The sequence below is a fragment of the Periplaneta americana genome, chromosome 13 (genome assembly GCF_040183065.1).
Source record: "Periplaneta americana isolate PAMFEO1 chromosome 13, P.americana_PAMFEO1_priV1, whole genome shotgun sequence".
Lineage (NCBI taxonomy): Eukaryota > Metazoa > Arthropoda > Insecta > Blattodea > Blattidae > Periplaneta > Periplaneta americana.
This window is the reverse complement of record NC_091129.1, coordinates 98,975,053-98,992,303: the sequence shown is the minus strand read 5'-3', so window position 1 is coordinate 98,992,303 and position 17,251 is coordinate 98,975,053. Positions and strand designations below refer to the sequence as shown.

Sequence of the window (17,251 nt, the reverse complement as noted above, 5' to 3'; positions counted from 1 at the left end):
ATACTCAAAGAATTGATGCCGAGTTAAAGTGGGAAACTATACATCTAGCGAATTTTACACTTCTATGGCTTGCTGTATAACACCATTGGGGACAACTAGAGAATGGATGTAGTACAGCACCGTCGACTATGCTCGCTTCTAGTGACCGGGCCGTATCGAGCTATGTGAATAAAAGGAAAGCGACAAGTTGACAGTAAAATCGTGACTATATTTTCTAAAAATTGATTACAGTATTCAAGAGCAAGGTTTAGCGAATATAGTGGCGGTTTTTGGGTTATAGAGGTATGAAAATTACTGTACTATAGAAAAATCTTAAATAAAAATTATTATTATTATTATTATTATTATTATTATTATTATTATTATTATTATTGGCATGTGACTAGGATAAGAGACAAGTTTTATGTAATATTCGTATTGAATTTGGTATATCCAAGAAACAAGTTATTTTAATTAAAATGTGTCTTTGAAACTTACAGCAGAGTCCGTATAGGCCAATTTCTGTCTTACATTTTTCCAATTCGCTGCGGGCTAAAGCAAGAAGATGCATTATCATATCACCTTTACTTTTTAGCTTTGCTCTAGAATATGCTATTAGGAAAGTCAGAGAAACAGAGAGAGTTTGGAATTGAACGCGTTACATCAGCTACTTGTTTATGCGGATGAAGTGGATATGTTAGGAAAAAGTCCATCAACTATTAGGGAAAACACGGGAATTTTACTTGAAGCAAAATTAATGAGATGGCTTTGGAAGTAAATCCAGAAGGAACAAATTATATGATTATGTCTCGTGACCAGAACATAGTACAAAATGGAAATATAAAAATTGGAAATTTATCCGTTGGAAAGGAGGAGACATTCAAATACCTTAGAGCAACAGTAACAAATATAAATTACATTCTAGAGGAAATTAAACACGAAATAAATTTGGAAAATGACTGTGATTATTCGATTTCAAAGGCATGTTGGGTCCGATAAGTGTAATAATAACATTTCAAATATGTATGGATTTATTACCGTCAGAATTACTTATCAATAATCAAACATTTAAACCATTACATTATTACATAAAATGGTACATAATGACCGACGAACGTTTTCGCCATGAATATGGCATCCTCAGGTCTCATCGAAGCAATGATACGTAATGAAAACTTACAATTTCTGGTTTAAATACAATCATTAAAAATGTTTGAAAAATTAAAATGATAGGAAGTGTAAACATATGTAATTATGAACATACGTGTAACATAAAATTTAAAACCATACAAAGTATTGAAATAACAAACAATGTGCTAATGGTTAAATGTACAATGAAATAAAGTAGTTCGACAATCTTCAATTGCAGGTGGTCATAAATTACAAAATAGTAGAACATGCTATGGTATATAGCTCGCTCGTGTTGCTGTATGAGCGGTGTTATTATTCGGTTGAGAAGCTTTTTCATTTAGTCTGCTTCCAAAAAAACTGAAAGTTAGAGTTTATGAAACGCTTATATTATTGGTTGTTCTGAATGGTTCTGAAACTTGGACTCTCACTTCGAGAGAGGAACAGAGGTTAAAGGTTTTCAAGAATAAGTTGCTTAGGAAAATATTTGGGACTACGAGGGATGAAGTTGCAGGAAAATGGAGAAAGTTACACAACGCAGAACTCCAGGCATTGTGTTCTTCACCTAACATAATTAAATCCAGACTTTTGAGATGAGCAAGGTATGTAGCACGTACGGATGAATCCAGAAATGCATATAGAGTGTTAGTTGGAAGGCCGGAGGGGAAAAAGACCTTTGAGAAGCCCGAGGCGTAGATAGGAGGATAACATTAAAATGTATTTGAGTGAGTTTGAATATGATGCTAGGGACTGGATTAATCTTGCTCAGGATAGGGACCGGTGGCGGGCTAATGTAAGGGCGGCAATGAATTTCCGGTTTCCTTAAAAGTCATTTGTAAGTAATTATTATTATTATTATTATTATCATCATCATCATCATCATCATCATCATCATCATCATCATCATTATTATTATTATTATTATTATTATTATTATTATTATTATTATTATTATTATTATTATTATCATAATCATTGTTATTTACGACTTTCCAGTAGAAAAGGGTATGTTCTCATGTTTCCCAACATGTGGCTCGTAACCACACAAGCTGTCTCACGTCACTATTAATTACTGGTTTAGTCTGTTACGTGTACAGTTTGTGGAGCATTAAATCTGTGCCGGATAATCCAGGCGCCTGGACGCCGCGCGTCTGGATGCCGATGTTTCCTTTTCAGGCTTGTTAGTCTCTGCTATAAACCAGCGTTCAGCAGTAATCTGTAGCCTGTATGCTAACGATCAGTTTGTTTTGTTTTGGTTATATCGTCTGATTTCGTATCACTCATTGAAATTTACGTATAGAGAAAACTGGAAGGCCGCGATTTTGAAAACTAAAAGTATGACTCAATTTCAGGCTCAATGCAATAGAAAATTCTCAATGCAACAATTATTTAATACAATGAAAAGTTTAGGAGAAAGGAAGGTGCAATTCTTATAGGGGATTTATGTATGGAAAATTATTTTAGCTATTAGGATTAAGATAAATATCCCACACTTATGATAGCTACCTGTACGCCAGAAAAATCAGAACGAAATTCAGTATTTTGGTTATGCAAAATATACTAGGTTTTGTAGATTGTAAACAATATACTACTATTCTGTCTGCCCATTTTACACGCTCCATCATTCATATCCACATTTCAAATGCTTCTATTCGCTTCTCTTCACTTCGTTGTAATGTTCTTGTTTCTGCTCCATACAATGACACACTCCACAACGCACTTCACTAGTTTCTTCCTTAATTCTTTTTCCAGAAGTCCGCGGAAGATGCTCTTTTTATATTAAAAGCTTCCTTTGCCATTGCTATCCTCCTTTTGACTTCCTGGCAGCAGCTCATGTTACTGCTTATAGTACACCCCAAGTATTTGAAGCTGTCCACTTGCTCTACTTACCCTATTTACTACTTTTCCTTCCTACTTTTCTTCGTCTTGTTTACATTTATCTTCATTTCATACTGCTCACAGCTGTCATATAGCTCTACTAGCATATCCCTTAGTATCGTCTCTTCTTCTGCTAACAACGCTATATCATAAGCAAATCTTATGCAATTTATTCCTTTTTACTCCGACTATCACACCTTCATGTTCTGAAAATAGTTCTTCACTAAATTCTCCAAATAGATGTTGAACAGGGTTGGTGATAAAGGGCATCCTTGTCGTACTCCTCTCCCTATTTCACTTTTATCTGACATATCTTCTCCTATCCTGACTTTGATTCGTTGTTTCATGTAAAGATTACTTGACAGCCTCCTCTATTCCCAATGCACACCTATTTTCTTTAGAATTCCCATCAGTTTATTTCAATCTACTCTGTCAAACGCAAGTCCGATATGAGGCTGATAGTCCTAAAGTCGTTACATTTCTTGGCATTATTTTTCTTCGATATTGACACCAATACTGTCTCCGTAAAATCTTCAGACCAAAACCAATAGAGCAGACAACATAATGCTTGACAGAACCTAAATGTATCACAACTGTAGCATATAATCACAGTAGCAACTTCGGTCCAAGGCTTTATAACATGATAATAGATAAATTCCCAAACGTACAATTTGCTAATGCTCCTTATTGAAAAGAATTAATTAAAAATTGCCGTTTAGAGAGAAAATTTAAAGTTCAATTATTGTGTTATCTGTGTTTTTCGTCTGTTTTTCTTTTACTTTTTACTCTGTTGTTTAATAAAATGTCTTAACATTATGTGGAATGCCCCCTGAGCACGAGTATGTAACTTAATGTTTCTGGAGATGCTAGTGTTTTTATATAAAAAAGCAATAACTTGTGTATACCTATCTTTGATTTGGCAATAAAGTATTATTATTATTATTATTATTATTATTATTATTATTATTATTATTATTATTATTATTATTATTATTATTATTATTATTCGCCTTCCCCATTGCAGACGTATACTGTAGGCCCAAAAACAAAAACTATAAATATGTTTTTATTCTTATTATGAGAATTTTTACAGAAAAAGAACTGTTCTGGAAGACCTATGTTTCTGTAAAAATGTAGCGTCAGCGTATTAAAAAGCATCTCTTTGCCTCCCCGCCGCAAATGTGACGTTGCATAGGTGAAATTCTGCAAGCATGTGTATTTCATAGAGAAGAACTAAATTGACCTCGATCACTCTTATAACTTTACGAGTTCTTATTACATGAATTTTTATGCAAAAAAAAAATAATAAAATAAAAAATTTTAGTTCGTCGAGAAAAGAGTCAGAAGAAGGTCACATCGTATGTTGAAATTACAGAGTCAATTTGTAAAGGCATTATTTGTGAATAAAATGAAAAAAAAAAAAACATTTTAAAATATTAACCGGAATAGGTAAATTTATTTGTAATTCTAAAATTTATTTAATCATGTAGAATAATTGAGTAAACACTATTTCAGAATGGAAGGAGTTCAGGTTAAAAAGTTATACATTTTAGAATATTACTAAATTTAAACAGGCCAATGGTGTACATGAGCCCTAAAAATAATATTTATTAACACTTCACAAGCTATTTTTCTTCACGTGTTAATATATTTTTTCATACCTCGCTATACTTTCTTCATTGCAGTTAGTTCTTAGTCTCACCAACAGGCGGAAAACGTTCGCCTGCAAGTACACGTTGCCCTCTGGCGCAAGGTGTTGGAACTACGACAACTCTATTCTCTTTAAAGCTCTCTTCCCCTACTAGGGCTTGCACTCTCTCCGTTCGTAATCTCTCGTACTTTTTCGCTCTAAAAAACGTTCACGAGCCTCTTATCTATCTGTTCCTTTCTAGTCAAGGGGAGTGATAACGGTGTATGAGTTGCCCGTCCCCCTCTACACCCATGCCACTACACGCTATTCTATCCAGTGGTGCCGCATATCGCGGAAAGATTGTGACCCTCATCGAGAAGGAAAGGGGATCTAGATTCACTGACCTTCTGTAAACAAATGTTACTAGCCATGTGAAATATGTTTACTTCTCGTGTGTGAAATCGTGTAGTTATACACAAGACTATTGTTCCATGTAAGACTATACGTATGTCGCTGACGCATGTTACTATTTTGCTTTTTCCTAAGGTTGTCGAACCGATATTTCGATCATATTTCTTGCAATTCAGATAATTATCGGTATATACAGTTTATTAAATTAGACCTATTACTTTTATATACGTGCGCAACGATAAAAAAAATAGTAATAAATGATACAATTTTAGAGCAGGTGTCTCATTTTAACTATTTAGGAAATATATCTTACGATACGACAAAAAAAAAGTACAGATTAAATTGTTCCTGAGAGCTACTAAAGGATGCACAAAATTAGACAACATTAGGAATGAAGTAATAGGGCAAGAAATGGAAATTACTCTATCATAGAAAAAATATGTATACAAAAATGAGGTAACCATGTTCAACGCATGGATAATAAACGAATGCTGATCGTCCTCTATGAGTGCAAACCAGTAGGAAGACGAGATCCCGGAAGAGCTACACGACGATGGACTATTGAGTCGGAACAGGATAAACATCCTATACCGTGAAGATGAGAAGAAGATATACGTGTGCATTTTTTCTGACGAAAGTGCCGCAAGGTTTTTCTGTGGCCAAATGCTGTTATGGATGGCTGTGGGTTAGTTCCAGCCCAGATCACATATAGATTGCTCATTCCTATGTTAAAATCGGTTGCACTTTGAAGAGAACAACCGCCAGGATCGCCACCCGTCCGCCGTAAATGAACACGAGATGGCAGTATAGTCGCTAATGCAATTCAAATGGGAGTTATGACGTGACTCCTTATGTTACAACTAGATGGCAGCATAGTAAACCTGATAAAAGTTGTTACTGTCAAAGCCTATAACGCAGAGCAATCTGGGTGTATATGATCTAGGGTTCCAGAAACGTTCGTCGGCACAGAGGAGTGCATGATGTTTGTATTTTGATACATTTGTTTTGAAAAGGCACCTCATTAATCTTCCAATTTCTACATTTTGTTATTTTTGTATCTCCCAACATAGATCTATTGATTGGTGACTGGTGTTAAAAGCATCAACCAGTTGTATGTAGGACTAAAATACTTGGACACAAGAACTGAGATTGGTTTTGAAAGGGAATCCGTCCCTGACTCATGTCGTTTTAACACTTCAGATGTCGCCAGGATTACTACAAAAAAGATACCAGTTTCGATTGAAAGCGAGCATAATCCAAAGAAAGAACTGTTTCACTCCATTTTTGAGAAGGATAAAAAAGTGGATGTGATAGGAAGGAAGTAGTGTCAAGTAGAACAAGAGAAGGAAGGATAAAATAGAAAAGTAAGGAAACAAATACGAGAGATACTAAAAGAGAGTAGGGTAAAGGATATGGAAGGAAAAAAGAAAATCAGAAAAAATAAAAGTAATACAGGAAAGTATGAGAAGGGAGAGGGGTAATGAAGGGTAAGAGTAAAAATGGAAAATAGAGGAAGAAAAAAAAGGGAGAACAAAGAAAAGGAAGTGAAGAAGGAAGAGGGAGAATAAAGGGAAGGGATGGAAAAAGGAAAAAGGGAAAAGAAAGCAAAGGAATGCAAGTTCCAAAAAGGGAGAATAAAGGGAAGGAAGGGAAGAAGTTAAAGGGAGAAGGAAGGGAAGGAGGAAAAGGGGTGAAAAAAGAAAGGAAGGGAAGAAGGAAAATGGGAGAATAAAGGAAAGGAAGTAAAGAAGGAAAAAGGAAGAATAAAGGGAAGGAAGGGTAGAAGGAAGATGGAGAGGGAAGGAAAGAAAGGGGGGAAGAAAAAAGGGAGAATAAAGGGAAGGAAGGGAAGAAGGAAAATTGGAGAACAAAGGAAAAGAAGGGAAGAAGGAAAAAGGGAGAACAAAGGAAAGGAAGGGAAGAAGAAAAATTGGAGAACACAGGAAAAGAAGGGAAGAAGGATAAAGGGAAAAGAAAGGAAAGGAAGGGAAGAAGGAAAATTGGAGAACACAGGAAAAGAAGGGAAGAAGGAAAAAGGGAGAAGGAAGGAAAGGAAGGGAAGAAGGAAAATGGAGGGGGAAGGAAAGAAGGGAAGAAGGGAAAAGAGAGAAGAAAAGAAATTAAGAGAAGAAGGAAAATGGAGGGGGAGGGAAAGGACGGGAAGAAGGAAAATGGAGGGGAAGGAAAGGAAGGGAAGAAGGGTAAAAGAGAATAAAGAGAAGGAAGGAAAGAAGAAAAAAGAGGGAGAAATAGGGGAAAAATGGAAAATGTATAAAGGAAAGAAGTACCGTAATTAAAGAAAGAATAATCTACAAATAAAACCTTTCAAATATGAGTAAATAAAGAAATATAAGAGGAGGGAAAATGGGTAGGAAAAAGAGGGGAGAAAAGATGTGGCTGTAACTGGTTTACGTGAATGCATATCGATAGATCTAAGCGAAATCTTTCGTTTGGCACCACAATCAGGGCGCTGATACGTCGGGATCGCGAAATATAGACCTACTACCCGGAAATTTTTACTCGCACCCAAAATGGCCGACAGTTACTCAAGTTCATTCTAGTATTGTAATCGTATACCCGATCGAACGGGACCACATTTATTTCAATCGTGTTATTACTAGATTAATCGAGTTTTGATCGAGTTGAAAACATGTTTTAATATACTGTGATACACAATTATTGTTAAATTTAATTTGTGTTCGGTGATAAGCATAAGTATTAAATATTGTATATCCCTATATATTGTATCGTTACATTACAAAATAACTATTTTAATTACTTACTAACATATTTATTATGAGGCTTATAATTTATTGTGTCAAATTTCTCCAGGAATTTTTGAGACAAACATAGCCTAAATAACAAAAAGTATGAAGACTCACCTATTTAATACTGCTTCATCCATGATTTTAAATATGTGAGTGCATTCACATGCTCCGAATTAAGTGCCGCTCTACGTTTAGTAACAATGTTTCCTGCATCACTAAACACGAAAAACTTTTTTTCTGTCAAGCACTTCTCCACGATCGTTCAATTTAAATTCAAACGTTTCACCGAGTTTCCCTTTCAAATTCTCATATGACATAAAGGAGTTTACACTTTTCACAAACCACAGAAAACTAATTTTTTTTCTTTATCAAACTAAACACACAACCTTCATATACAAACTCAGTACAGAAACTGCAACTGCAACTGCAACTGCAAAGCTACAGCGGTCGAAACAAAAGACTGGCCCCTATTCTATTGTTCTGTAATCAAATTACCAGATTTTAGAAAAAGAAGAAGGTACTTACGCTCTCACTTGCACACAGTGTAGACATGGATATTTTATAAGGGATGAGGGGGACGAATCCCAGAAAAGTATGTATTTCATATGCTAGGAAGATGAGCTAACAACAAGATGGAAGTTTTTTTGGAAAACCATAAAACTTAATAAGGGTTTCGCATTGTGTTTCAATTTTCAATAGAGGTAGACTAGGTCACTGTCCTCATATCTCCATCTCTTTCTGAAGTGTTTGTGCAAAGATTTTCCCTACGCAACCTGGTTTACAGTTAGAAAATAATAGTACTATTGTGCTTTTAAGTAAGCAATTTCCGAGAGAGAAATATTGTCGGAATTTTGGGTATGAGTTTGTATTAACAAAATAATAATTAATATCAACTACAACTGATTAATTTCAATCGACTCAATTATTCGATTAAATATTTTTGATCGATTAATCTTAGAACAGAAATTGATCGATTAATCGGTTAGATTAATCGATTAATTCCCACAACAGTAGTTATTACATTGTTAGTCACGAAGTTACGATAACCCTGCAAATGTTATATCGTTACATCGCCTTTTTTCGTACTGGTACCTCATTATATCGGTCTGATTTTAAAGACGTGTTTGTCGGCTAAGACGCTTGCCTACCGATCCGGAATTGCGCTCAGACGCGGGTTCGATTCCCACTTGGAGTCATTACCTGATTTGGTTTTTTCCGAGGTTTTCCCCAACCATAAGCAAATATCAGGTAATCAAGGCGAATTCTCGGCCTCATCTAGCCAAATTTCATCACACTGTCACCAATCTCATTGACGCTAAATAATCTCGTAGTTGATAGAGCGTCGTTAAATAACTAAGTTAAAAAAATAAAGATGTAATCACGTCAAAACAAAAGAGTGCAAATATTAATGAGTAGAATGATGAAACAGATACAGAAATCAATCTAAGAATTAAAGTAAAATGTGGACAGGAGAATGGAAAGGTAAGATGTGTGAAGGGTAGCTGGAGCAGGAAGTAGGAAATAGAAAACGAGGAGGAGATGAAGTGAAGTAATAGAAAATAAAGATTGATTTCACTTAGTTTTACTTGGATATTTTTTACCTCTCTGGACTGCAGAGTACGTAGCAGCGCAGCGTAAGGCACGCGCGTCGCAAGGTTTACAGCAGTTGGCACAAACCTCATTGCGTGCCACGATTATGTGCTTTATTGATCGGCATTCAGCGGTCGTGAGAATTATTAATAGACATAAAGAGTCCCACAACCCTGTGTAACGAAGACGTTAAGAACTGCAAACTCAGATATCCTAGAAATTAAATGAAGTGTGCAGATTACATTGGATTTTTGGTCTGTTTCCTTAATATGTTACAAATAGATCAGTGGTTTACAAACTTTTTAGAGACGCGACTCACTTTTGGACGAGTCTTCAGTTTGTGACCTCCCACTACCGTACCGGCTTTTATTAGTAGGTTATTTTACGACGCTTTATCAACATCTTAGGTTATTTAGCGTCTGAATGAGATGAAGGTGATAATGCCGATGAAATGAGTGCGGGGTCCAGCACCGAAAGTTACCCAGCATTTGCTCATATTGGGTTGAGGGGAAAAAACCTCAATCAGGTAACTTGCCCCGACCGGGAATCGAACCCGGGCCACCTGGTTTCGCGGCCAGACACGCTGACCGTTACTCCACAGATGTGGTCCCGTACCAAAAATATAAATTCCTGTCAAATCGAAAACAAAGATAATCTTATATATTTTTTTTTATAATTTATAATTTTTATATAATATATAATTTTTATATAATTTTAATGTACCGAAGTACATATGAAGTTTCCATGCAGATATTCTGCGTCATCGTACGATGAAAGAGTGGTGGAACGGAGAAAAATTCTCTCCGGCACCGGCTGATGCTTTATACACTAAGCCACACCGGATTCCCATCCCGGTGTCGGATCGAATCTGTCTCAGTTTAAGTTCCACCTCTTGGGTTCCCTCTAGTGGCCTGCCCTCTGCACTACGTCATAGATGTCTATGAACGTAGAAACTACTGGGTGTTCATTTCAAAATGTGTCATGACGTCACTGTTGTGAGTCAACGATTTGAAGCGAGTTTCAGCTTTTATGTCAGAGAAGTTGCCTATATTTAAGGCGTTCAATCTGAACATGAGAACGTGTACGGTATAACTTGAACGTCGTAGCAACAGATGGCGGTCTGTACGGTCTGTGCGCTATCATAACCTCTTTCGAACTGTGTTTTGCTCGAGCAAGTCGTACGCAGGGTATTTGTTATCATCGGTTGCGTACGGCAACATTCCACAATACAAATCAAATGCTCCGTGTCCATGTTGACCGTCGAAGTTAATGTCAACAAATACGTAAGTAATCGTTTTGACTCTCTCCCCATATCCCGACAGTAAGAAAAAACTCACCTCAGTAGACTACGTGTTTCTAAACAGTTCACATTCCTGCCACTACCAGCGTTACCGTACGTATCGGTACGTACTCTTCAGAATGAACGCCGTACTTGCTATGCAACTTTTCTGCCACATAGGTAATTCGCCTTTGTGGAAGTGTAGGAAGATTGAATTCTCTAGGCTCATCGACTAGCCATATGACGGCATACAGCGAGCCATGACACACTTTGAACTGAACACCCAGTATGTCCGCATATGTGTGGAGGTGCACTCGTATGAGTGACTGGGATCCGACGGAATAAGCGCCGTCTTAAATCACAAAGTGATATACGCATATCATATATAATTTTAATGTACCCAAGTACATATGAAGTTCCATGTAGATATTCTGCGTCATCGTACGATGAAAGAATAGTGAAACGGAGAAAAATTCTCTCTGGCACCGGGATTTGAACCCGGGTTTTCAGCTCTACGTGCTGATGCTTTATCCACTAAGCCACACCGGAGTCTTACTCAAAACCAGTGGATATCATCCAAGGAACGACAAAAAATATATATAATTATATGATGCACCGACACGAAATATTACGTAAAAATCATTTCTAGTACTTCAAACTATCATCGTCGTGGCGCTGAGGTAATAGTTTAATAGAATTCGAAAATGGTCGTTTTCACTTTCTGTTACCCAACAAATTAATAAAGAAACTGGTTCATGTTTAGATAATATTTTTCTAATCCGCGAGATATGTGAAAAAATGTCTGCAAAGGGGAAGGATATTCACTTTGTATTTATAGATTTAGAGCAGGCTTATGTTTCTGTACCTATCTCTCAGCTCTGGTGTGCATTGACGAATATGGGAATTCAGGAACCTTTGATCCAGCTTATTAAAAGGATATAGCCTATAGTGCATGTTATGCTACAGTTAAATAGGGACGACGTATATCTGAAGAATTTAGAACAACGCAAGGTTTGAGACAGGGTTGTGGTATGTCCTCTACACTGTTTAAATTACAGTAAATTACATTTACAAAATGTTTCATTGAATATTAATTTATTTGTATTTCTTATAACCGAATAAATGGCATATAGTTACTTCTATTCTTTTATATTGTGTTAGAAAATATGTAACTTAAACAATTTATTCCAGTTCTATTATAAAGAGGGGAGATGTGAAGAATAGTTCTTTATGTACATATGATGTCTGATTAATGTAAGATGTTGCTAGTCAGCGATGTATGCAATGGAGGGGGAAAGGAAGTGGCCAACCTTCTCCATTATTTCTGGCTTAGTTGATGCGTTATTGGTGTCACTTATGAGGTTCAAACCTGCTAGGAAAGTGGTTAAAAGGATACCTATAATCAAAGTCATCAAAGTCGGTTAGTATAACCACCGCGCGCACCACTTAAAATTGCCACTTCACCCCTGGTTAAGCATTTTTACTGTGCATCGACCTCGGTTAGAACTTAAACAGGAGGTTAACCATGATAATCTCTAACCGGCCATATTCGAGCGGTTAAAGGAAATAACCAGTGATTAGCGGACCTAGTAAAACAAAATGGCGGCAAGATCTGCAGCTGATTAGTTGGAAGATCATTAGTATTGTACTTGGATAGGGATGATGTGAACGTGAAGTTTTACTGGTGGAAAGAGAATTCTTACGAGGAATTCGGTACAGAAAATTTCAGGAGGGATTTCGTTTACCAGAACCTATTGTATCATTCCTGCTGCAACAAATGGACCACTTGAAATAACCCAGAAACAAATCGTCTGTTTACATTATGATTCCATGCAACTGATTTTTTTCTGTATTTTAATGAGGATAACTCAAGTGTCTCTTTTCCTACGTCACAGGCTTAATGAAGAAAGGTTGTGGATGGATCTTAGGATATTTCATACTTCCCTGGTATAATTGGAGCCCTTGATTGTACATAAAGTCCTACTAATCTTCTCCATCCATTTTCTGTATGATCATTCCACCTTTTTTTTTGTGTTACATATTAAGGATTTCCCACACCTTATTTAAATCTAGTAATGAAATTATGAATACTTCAGACTCACATTGGGATGCAATCATTTTCGTTTTTAATTCTCCATTTTGTACGATTCTAACCTAACAACACTGAAAAACAAAGAGATGCAACCTGTAAACATAACGGCGGCCAAAAAAAAAACTGCAACGAGAAGATATACGGTAAGTTCGTTTCGATGTAGAACGATGTAGTCGTTTTTAGACGTTGACTATTATCTTTGCAAAGGTATGGATGTTTTCCTTTCGTCATTTTGTAGAAACAGTATACCATCACAGACTTTACCCTGGTTAAATAAGATGTTAACTAACCATGTTTAAGTAGCCTAACCGGTGGTTATGAATGATGCACATAAATTACATTTTAACCGTTACTTTTTAACTGTGGTTTAGTAACCTATCTTTTAACCGACGTTGATGCACGTGACCAGTAGTCTAGTAGTGCCGGCCTGGGTGACTGATATGGAATAGGCACGGAATGTGTCTACCGTTTGGTCCTAAGGTTTGTGGGTTCGAGTCACGTTTCGGCATGGGTGTTGTGGTAGTATTGGTTAAAGAAAAGGAAAAACGGCAAAGAAAAGAAGGAAGTAGCCGTATACATCGCGATTCGCGATTATAGTCTCCGTGCGTCGAAGAGGTTTCGAGTAATATTAAAAAAAAAAAAACATTGACTTCCGTCTTGTTGTCGTTTCGGGTTTGATTTGCAAAGGAAGTGGCTTTAATTGTGGTTAGAACAAACACAAAACATTTTGGACTATAGTTCGTCACACTGCAAAATTTTTTTAGAGTCCGGATTCTTATGTAATGTCATATTCCAAAATATGCATTTAGGCCTATAGCCTATTTCACGAAAAACAATAGTGCCGTCAAATGATTAATTTGTACACATTCAATTAAGACTACAACTTTACATTTATTTTCAACGGATTATATCATTCTTCAGGGTCTGACTTTCTATTAAATTCGATTGAAAACCTGAAGTTTTTAATTTCCACGATTAGTTAATTACAGTTTAGTATCTTTGAAAATTACTGAAAGTTTAAATAAATTAATATATATATATATATATATATATATAAATGTTTATTTAAAAATATATGTATGTATGTAAATGTGAAACTATGTTGCTTTCTTATAAGCAACTTCGACAGAGTTTTTCCATACGGTGATCCATGTGAGTGTACCGATCCACAGCTCACGCAACAAATGCTTCGATGGGCGTACTTAGAGCGCTGTCCGCTGGACGAGTATCCGTTCAACACACGTGCTGAAATACATAAGCAAATAAATAAATAAAATGAATTCCATGAATAAATTAGATAAATGAATAAATAAATAAACAAATGAGTGAGTGATAGCACGAATGAGTAAATGAATAAGTAAATAAATAAATAAAAAACTGAATTAATTGATTAACTAATTTAATTTTTCATGAAACAAATAAATAAATAAATAAATGAGTGATAGCACGAATGAGTAAATGAATAAGTAAATAAATAAATAGAAACTGAATTAATTGATTAACTAATTTACTTATTCATGAAATAAATAAATAAATAAATAAATAAATGAGTGATAGCACGAATGAGTAAATGAATACGTGAATAAATAAATAGAAACTCAATTAATTTATTAACTAATTTACTTATTCATGAAATAAATAAATAAATGAGTGATAGCACGAATGAGTAAGTGAATAAGTAAATAAATAAATAGAAACTGAATTAATTGATTAACTAATTTACTTATTCATGAAATAAATAAATGAGTGATAGCACGAATGAGTAAATGAATACGTGAATAAATAAGTAGAAACTCAATTAATTGAATAACTAATTTACTTATTCATGAAATAAATAAATAAATAAATAAATAAGTGATAGGACGAATGAGTGAATGAATAAGTAAATAAATAAATAGAAACTGAATTAATTGATTAACTAATTTACTTATTCATGAAATAAATAAATAAATAAATAAATAAATAAGTGATAGCACGAATGAGTAAATGAATATGTGAATAAATAAATAGAAACTCAATTAATTGATTAACAAATTTACTTATTCATAAAATAAATAAATAAATGAGTGATAGCGCGAATGAGTAAATGAATAAGTAAATAATAAATAGAAACTCAATTAATTGATTAACTAATTTATTTATTCATGAAATAAATAAATAAATAGATGAGTGAGTGATAGCACGAAAGAGTAAATGAATAAGTAAAGAATTAAATAGAAACTGAATTAATTGATTAACTAATTTACTTATTCATGAAATTAATATACGAATAAATAAATAAATGATAGCACGAATGAGTAAATGAATAACTAAATAGACACTGAATTAATTAACTAATTTACTTATTCATGAAATTAATAAAACAATGAATAAATAAATAAATAAGTAAATGAGTGAGTGATAGCACGAAAGAGTAAATGAATAAGTAAAGAAATAAATAGAAACTGAATTAATTAACTAATTTACTTATTCATGAAATTAATATAAGAATAAATAAATGAGTGAGTGATAGAACGAATGATTAAATGAATAACTAAGTAGAAACTGAATTAATTAACTAATTTACTTATTCATGAAATTAATATAAGAATAAATAAATGAGTGAGTGATAGAACGAATGATTAAATGAATAACTAAGTAGAAACTGAATTAATTAACTAATTTACTTATTCATGAAATTAATATAAGAATAAATAAATGAGTGAGTGATAGAACGAATGATTAAATGAATAACTAAGTAGAAACTGAATTAATTAACTAATTTACTTATTCATGAAATTAATAAAACAATGAATAAATAAATAAATAAGTAAATAAATAAATAAATGAGTGATAGCACGAAAGAGTAAATGAATAAGTAAATAAATAAGTAAACGAATAAATAAATAAATAAATAAATAAATAAATAAATGAGTGAGTGATAGCACGAATAAGTAAATGAATAAGTAAAGAAATAAATATAAACTGAATTAATTTATTAACTAATTTACTTATTCATGAAATTAATAAAACAATAAATAAATAAATAAATAAATAAATAAATAAATAAATGGGTGAGGATTGCACGAATGAGTAAAGGAATAAGTAAATAAATAAATAGAATCTGAATTAATTGATTAACTAATTTACTTATTCATGAAATTAATAAAACAATGGATAAATAAATGAATAAATAAATAAATAAATAAATAAAACAATGAATAAATAAATAAGTGTATGCATGAATCAGTCAATGAACGAAGGCAAGAAGGAGTGAATTAATAAATAAACCATTAAGTAATTTAATAAATGAAACAAATAAAATTCAAAACATTTCTTTCACCAATTTCGCTCAGAACTGCTCTCGGTGACAAAGTAGATCGTAAACCCTCCAGCTCACTTTATTAGTGAGCCAATGCTGTTCTTTTATCATCCTCAATAATATTGAAGCAATGAAAGCAAATTCAGGAATTAGTTATTAGCAATAGGTACGTGAATAAAATGTTTTCTTTTGTGAGTGGGAGGGAGTGTTAGCTGTGACATGTTTTGATTAATTTATTAACAGACTTCGAAAAGCTGCAATTTGTCTTGAAATTCCTCCCATACAATATGTTTGGTTCAGTTAGTATTATGTTATTCCCATCATTTATTTATTTATTTTTAGATTATGTACTCATTCATTTTATTAATCCTTTTGTAGGTCATTTATGGGTGAATCAAGTGAGAAACGACCGAGAATGGATACAGACAGTAGCAATGATGCCATTGATGATAGTGTAAGTAAGTCTAATCTTGACAGTAATAGGAGAAGTAAATCTACCCTAGTAGTGATTCAGAAAGTGAGCGTTGCACCACCCCTCTTGCAAGGTGTGTCTCTCCTCTTTTAAAGCCATGTGCATAACATGACATTATGCAATAATTTTGCTAAGTTAAGTTCTCACCTTGCATTTTGCAGTGCTCCAGTTTTCAAGGACATCATAGATGAAAGTTCATTCGTAAACAGAACGTCGTTTAGGTGAATTTTGACTGTGGTTTTGAAGTGGTACTGTTGATAGCCTTAGAATTCTTCGGTAAATTAACAAAAAGCAACGAATCAAAATATTTCTGCAGGAACAAGCGTACAATAGAATGAGATTTATAAACTCCCGAGATTAGGGATACTTTCAAAATATACACAGAAGAAGAAAATTGGTTCAGTCAGCATTCTGAGCAGATTAGATTGTGTTTAAATTTTGGAAAAGTGAGTTTTACTTCTCTCTGAAATTATAGATTGATTGAAAGTATTTATTCTTTAAGGATTAAATAATATTAATTCTTGAGACATGCTGAGAAGCCATGCGATTTCTTCTTAAGGACGAGGCCCAGATAAAGAAAAATATGTGTAAAGGATTTTTTTCATAACCATTACCTAAAATATCATTTTTCTCAAGTCAAGTCTCTAAGCGCCAAAAGAATGTTCTTATTGGCAACTTTAAAATTCACAGTATAAAAAACTTCGACAAAAACAGTAAACTTTC

The 17,251-nt window shown here is 34.0% G+C and overlaps 1 protein-coding gene across 4 annotated transcripts in view; it reads left to right on the top strand.

Annotated features, from left to right (window-relative positions):
* Nucleotides 1-17,251, top strand: part of LOC138712148 (dual 3',5'-cyclic-AMP and -GMP phosphodiesterase 11-like) — a 1,303,168-nt gene that overhangs the window by 349,812 nt on the left and 936,105 nt on the right. For 3 of the 4 annotated variants that reach the window (XR_011335642.1, XM_069843621.1, XM_069843622.1), the window contains exon 2: nt 16,435-16,510. The exons of the other annotated variant lie outside the window; for it this stretch is intronic. Coding sequence is in view for 2 of the 3 variants with exons in the window: in XM_069843621.1 (XP_069699722.1) it covers nt 16,442-16,510 (69 nt within the window). In the remaining variant the exon portion in view is untranslated. The remainder of the gene's footprint in view (nt 1-16,434; nt 16,511-17,251) is intronic. 4 annotated transcript variants of the gene reach the window in all.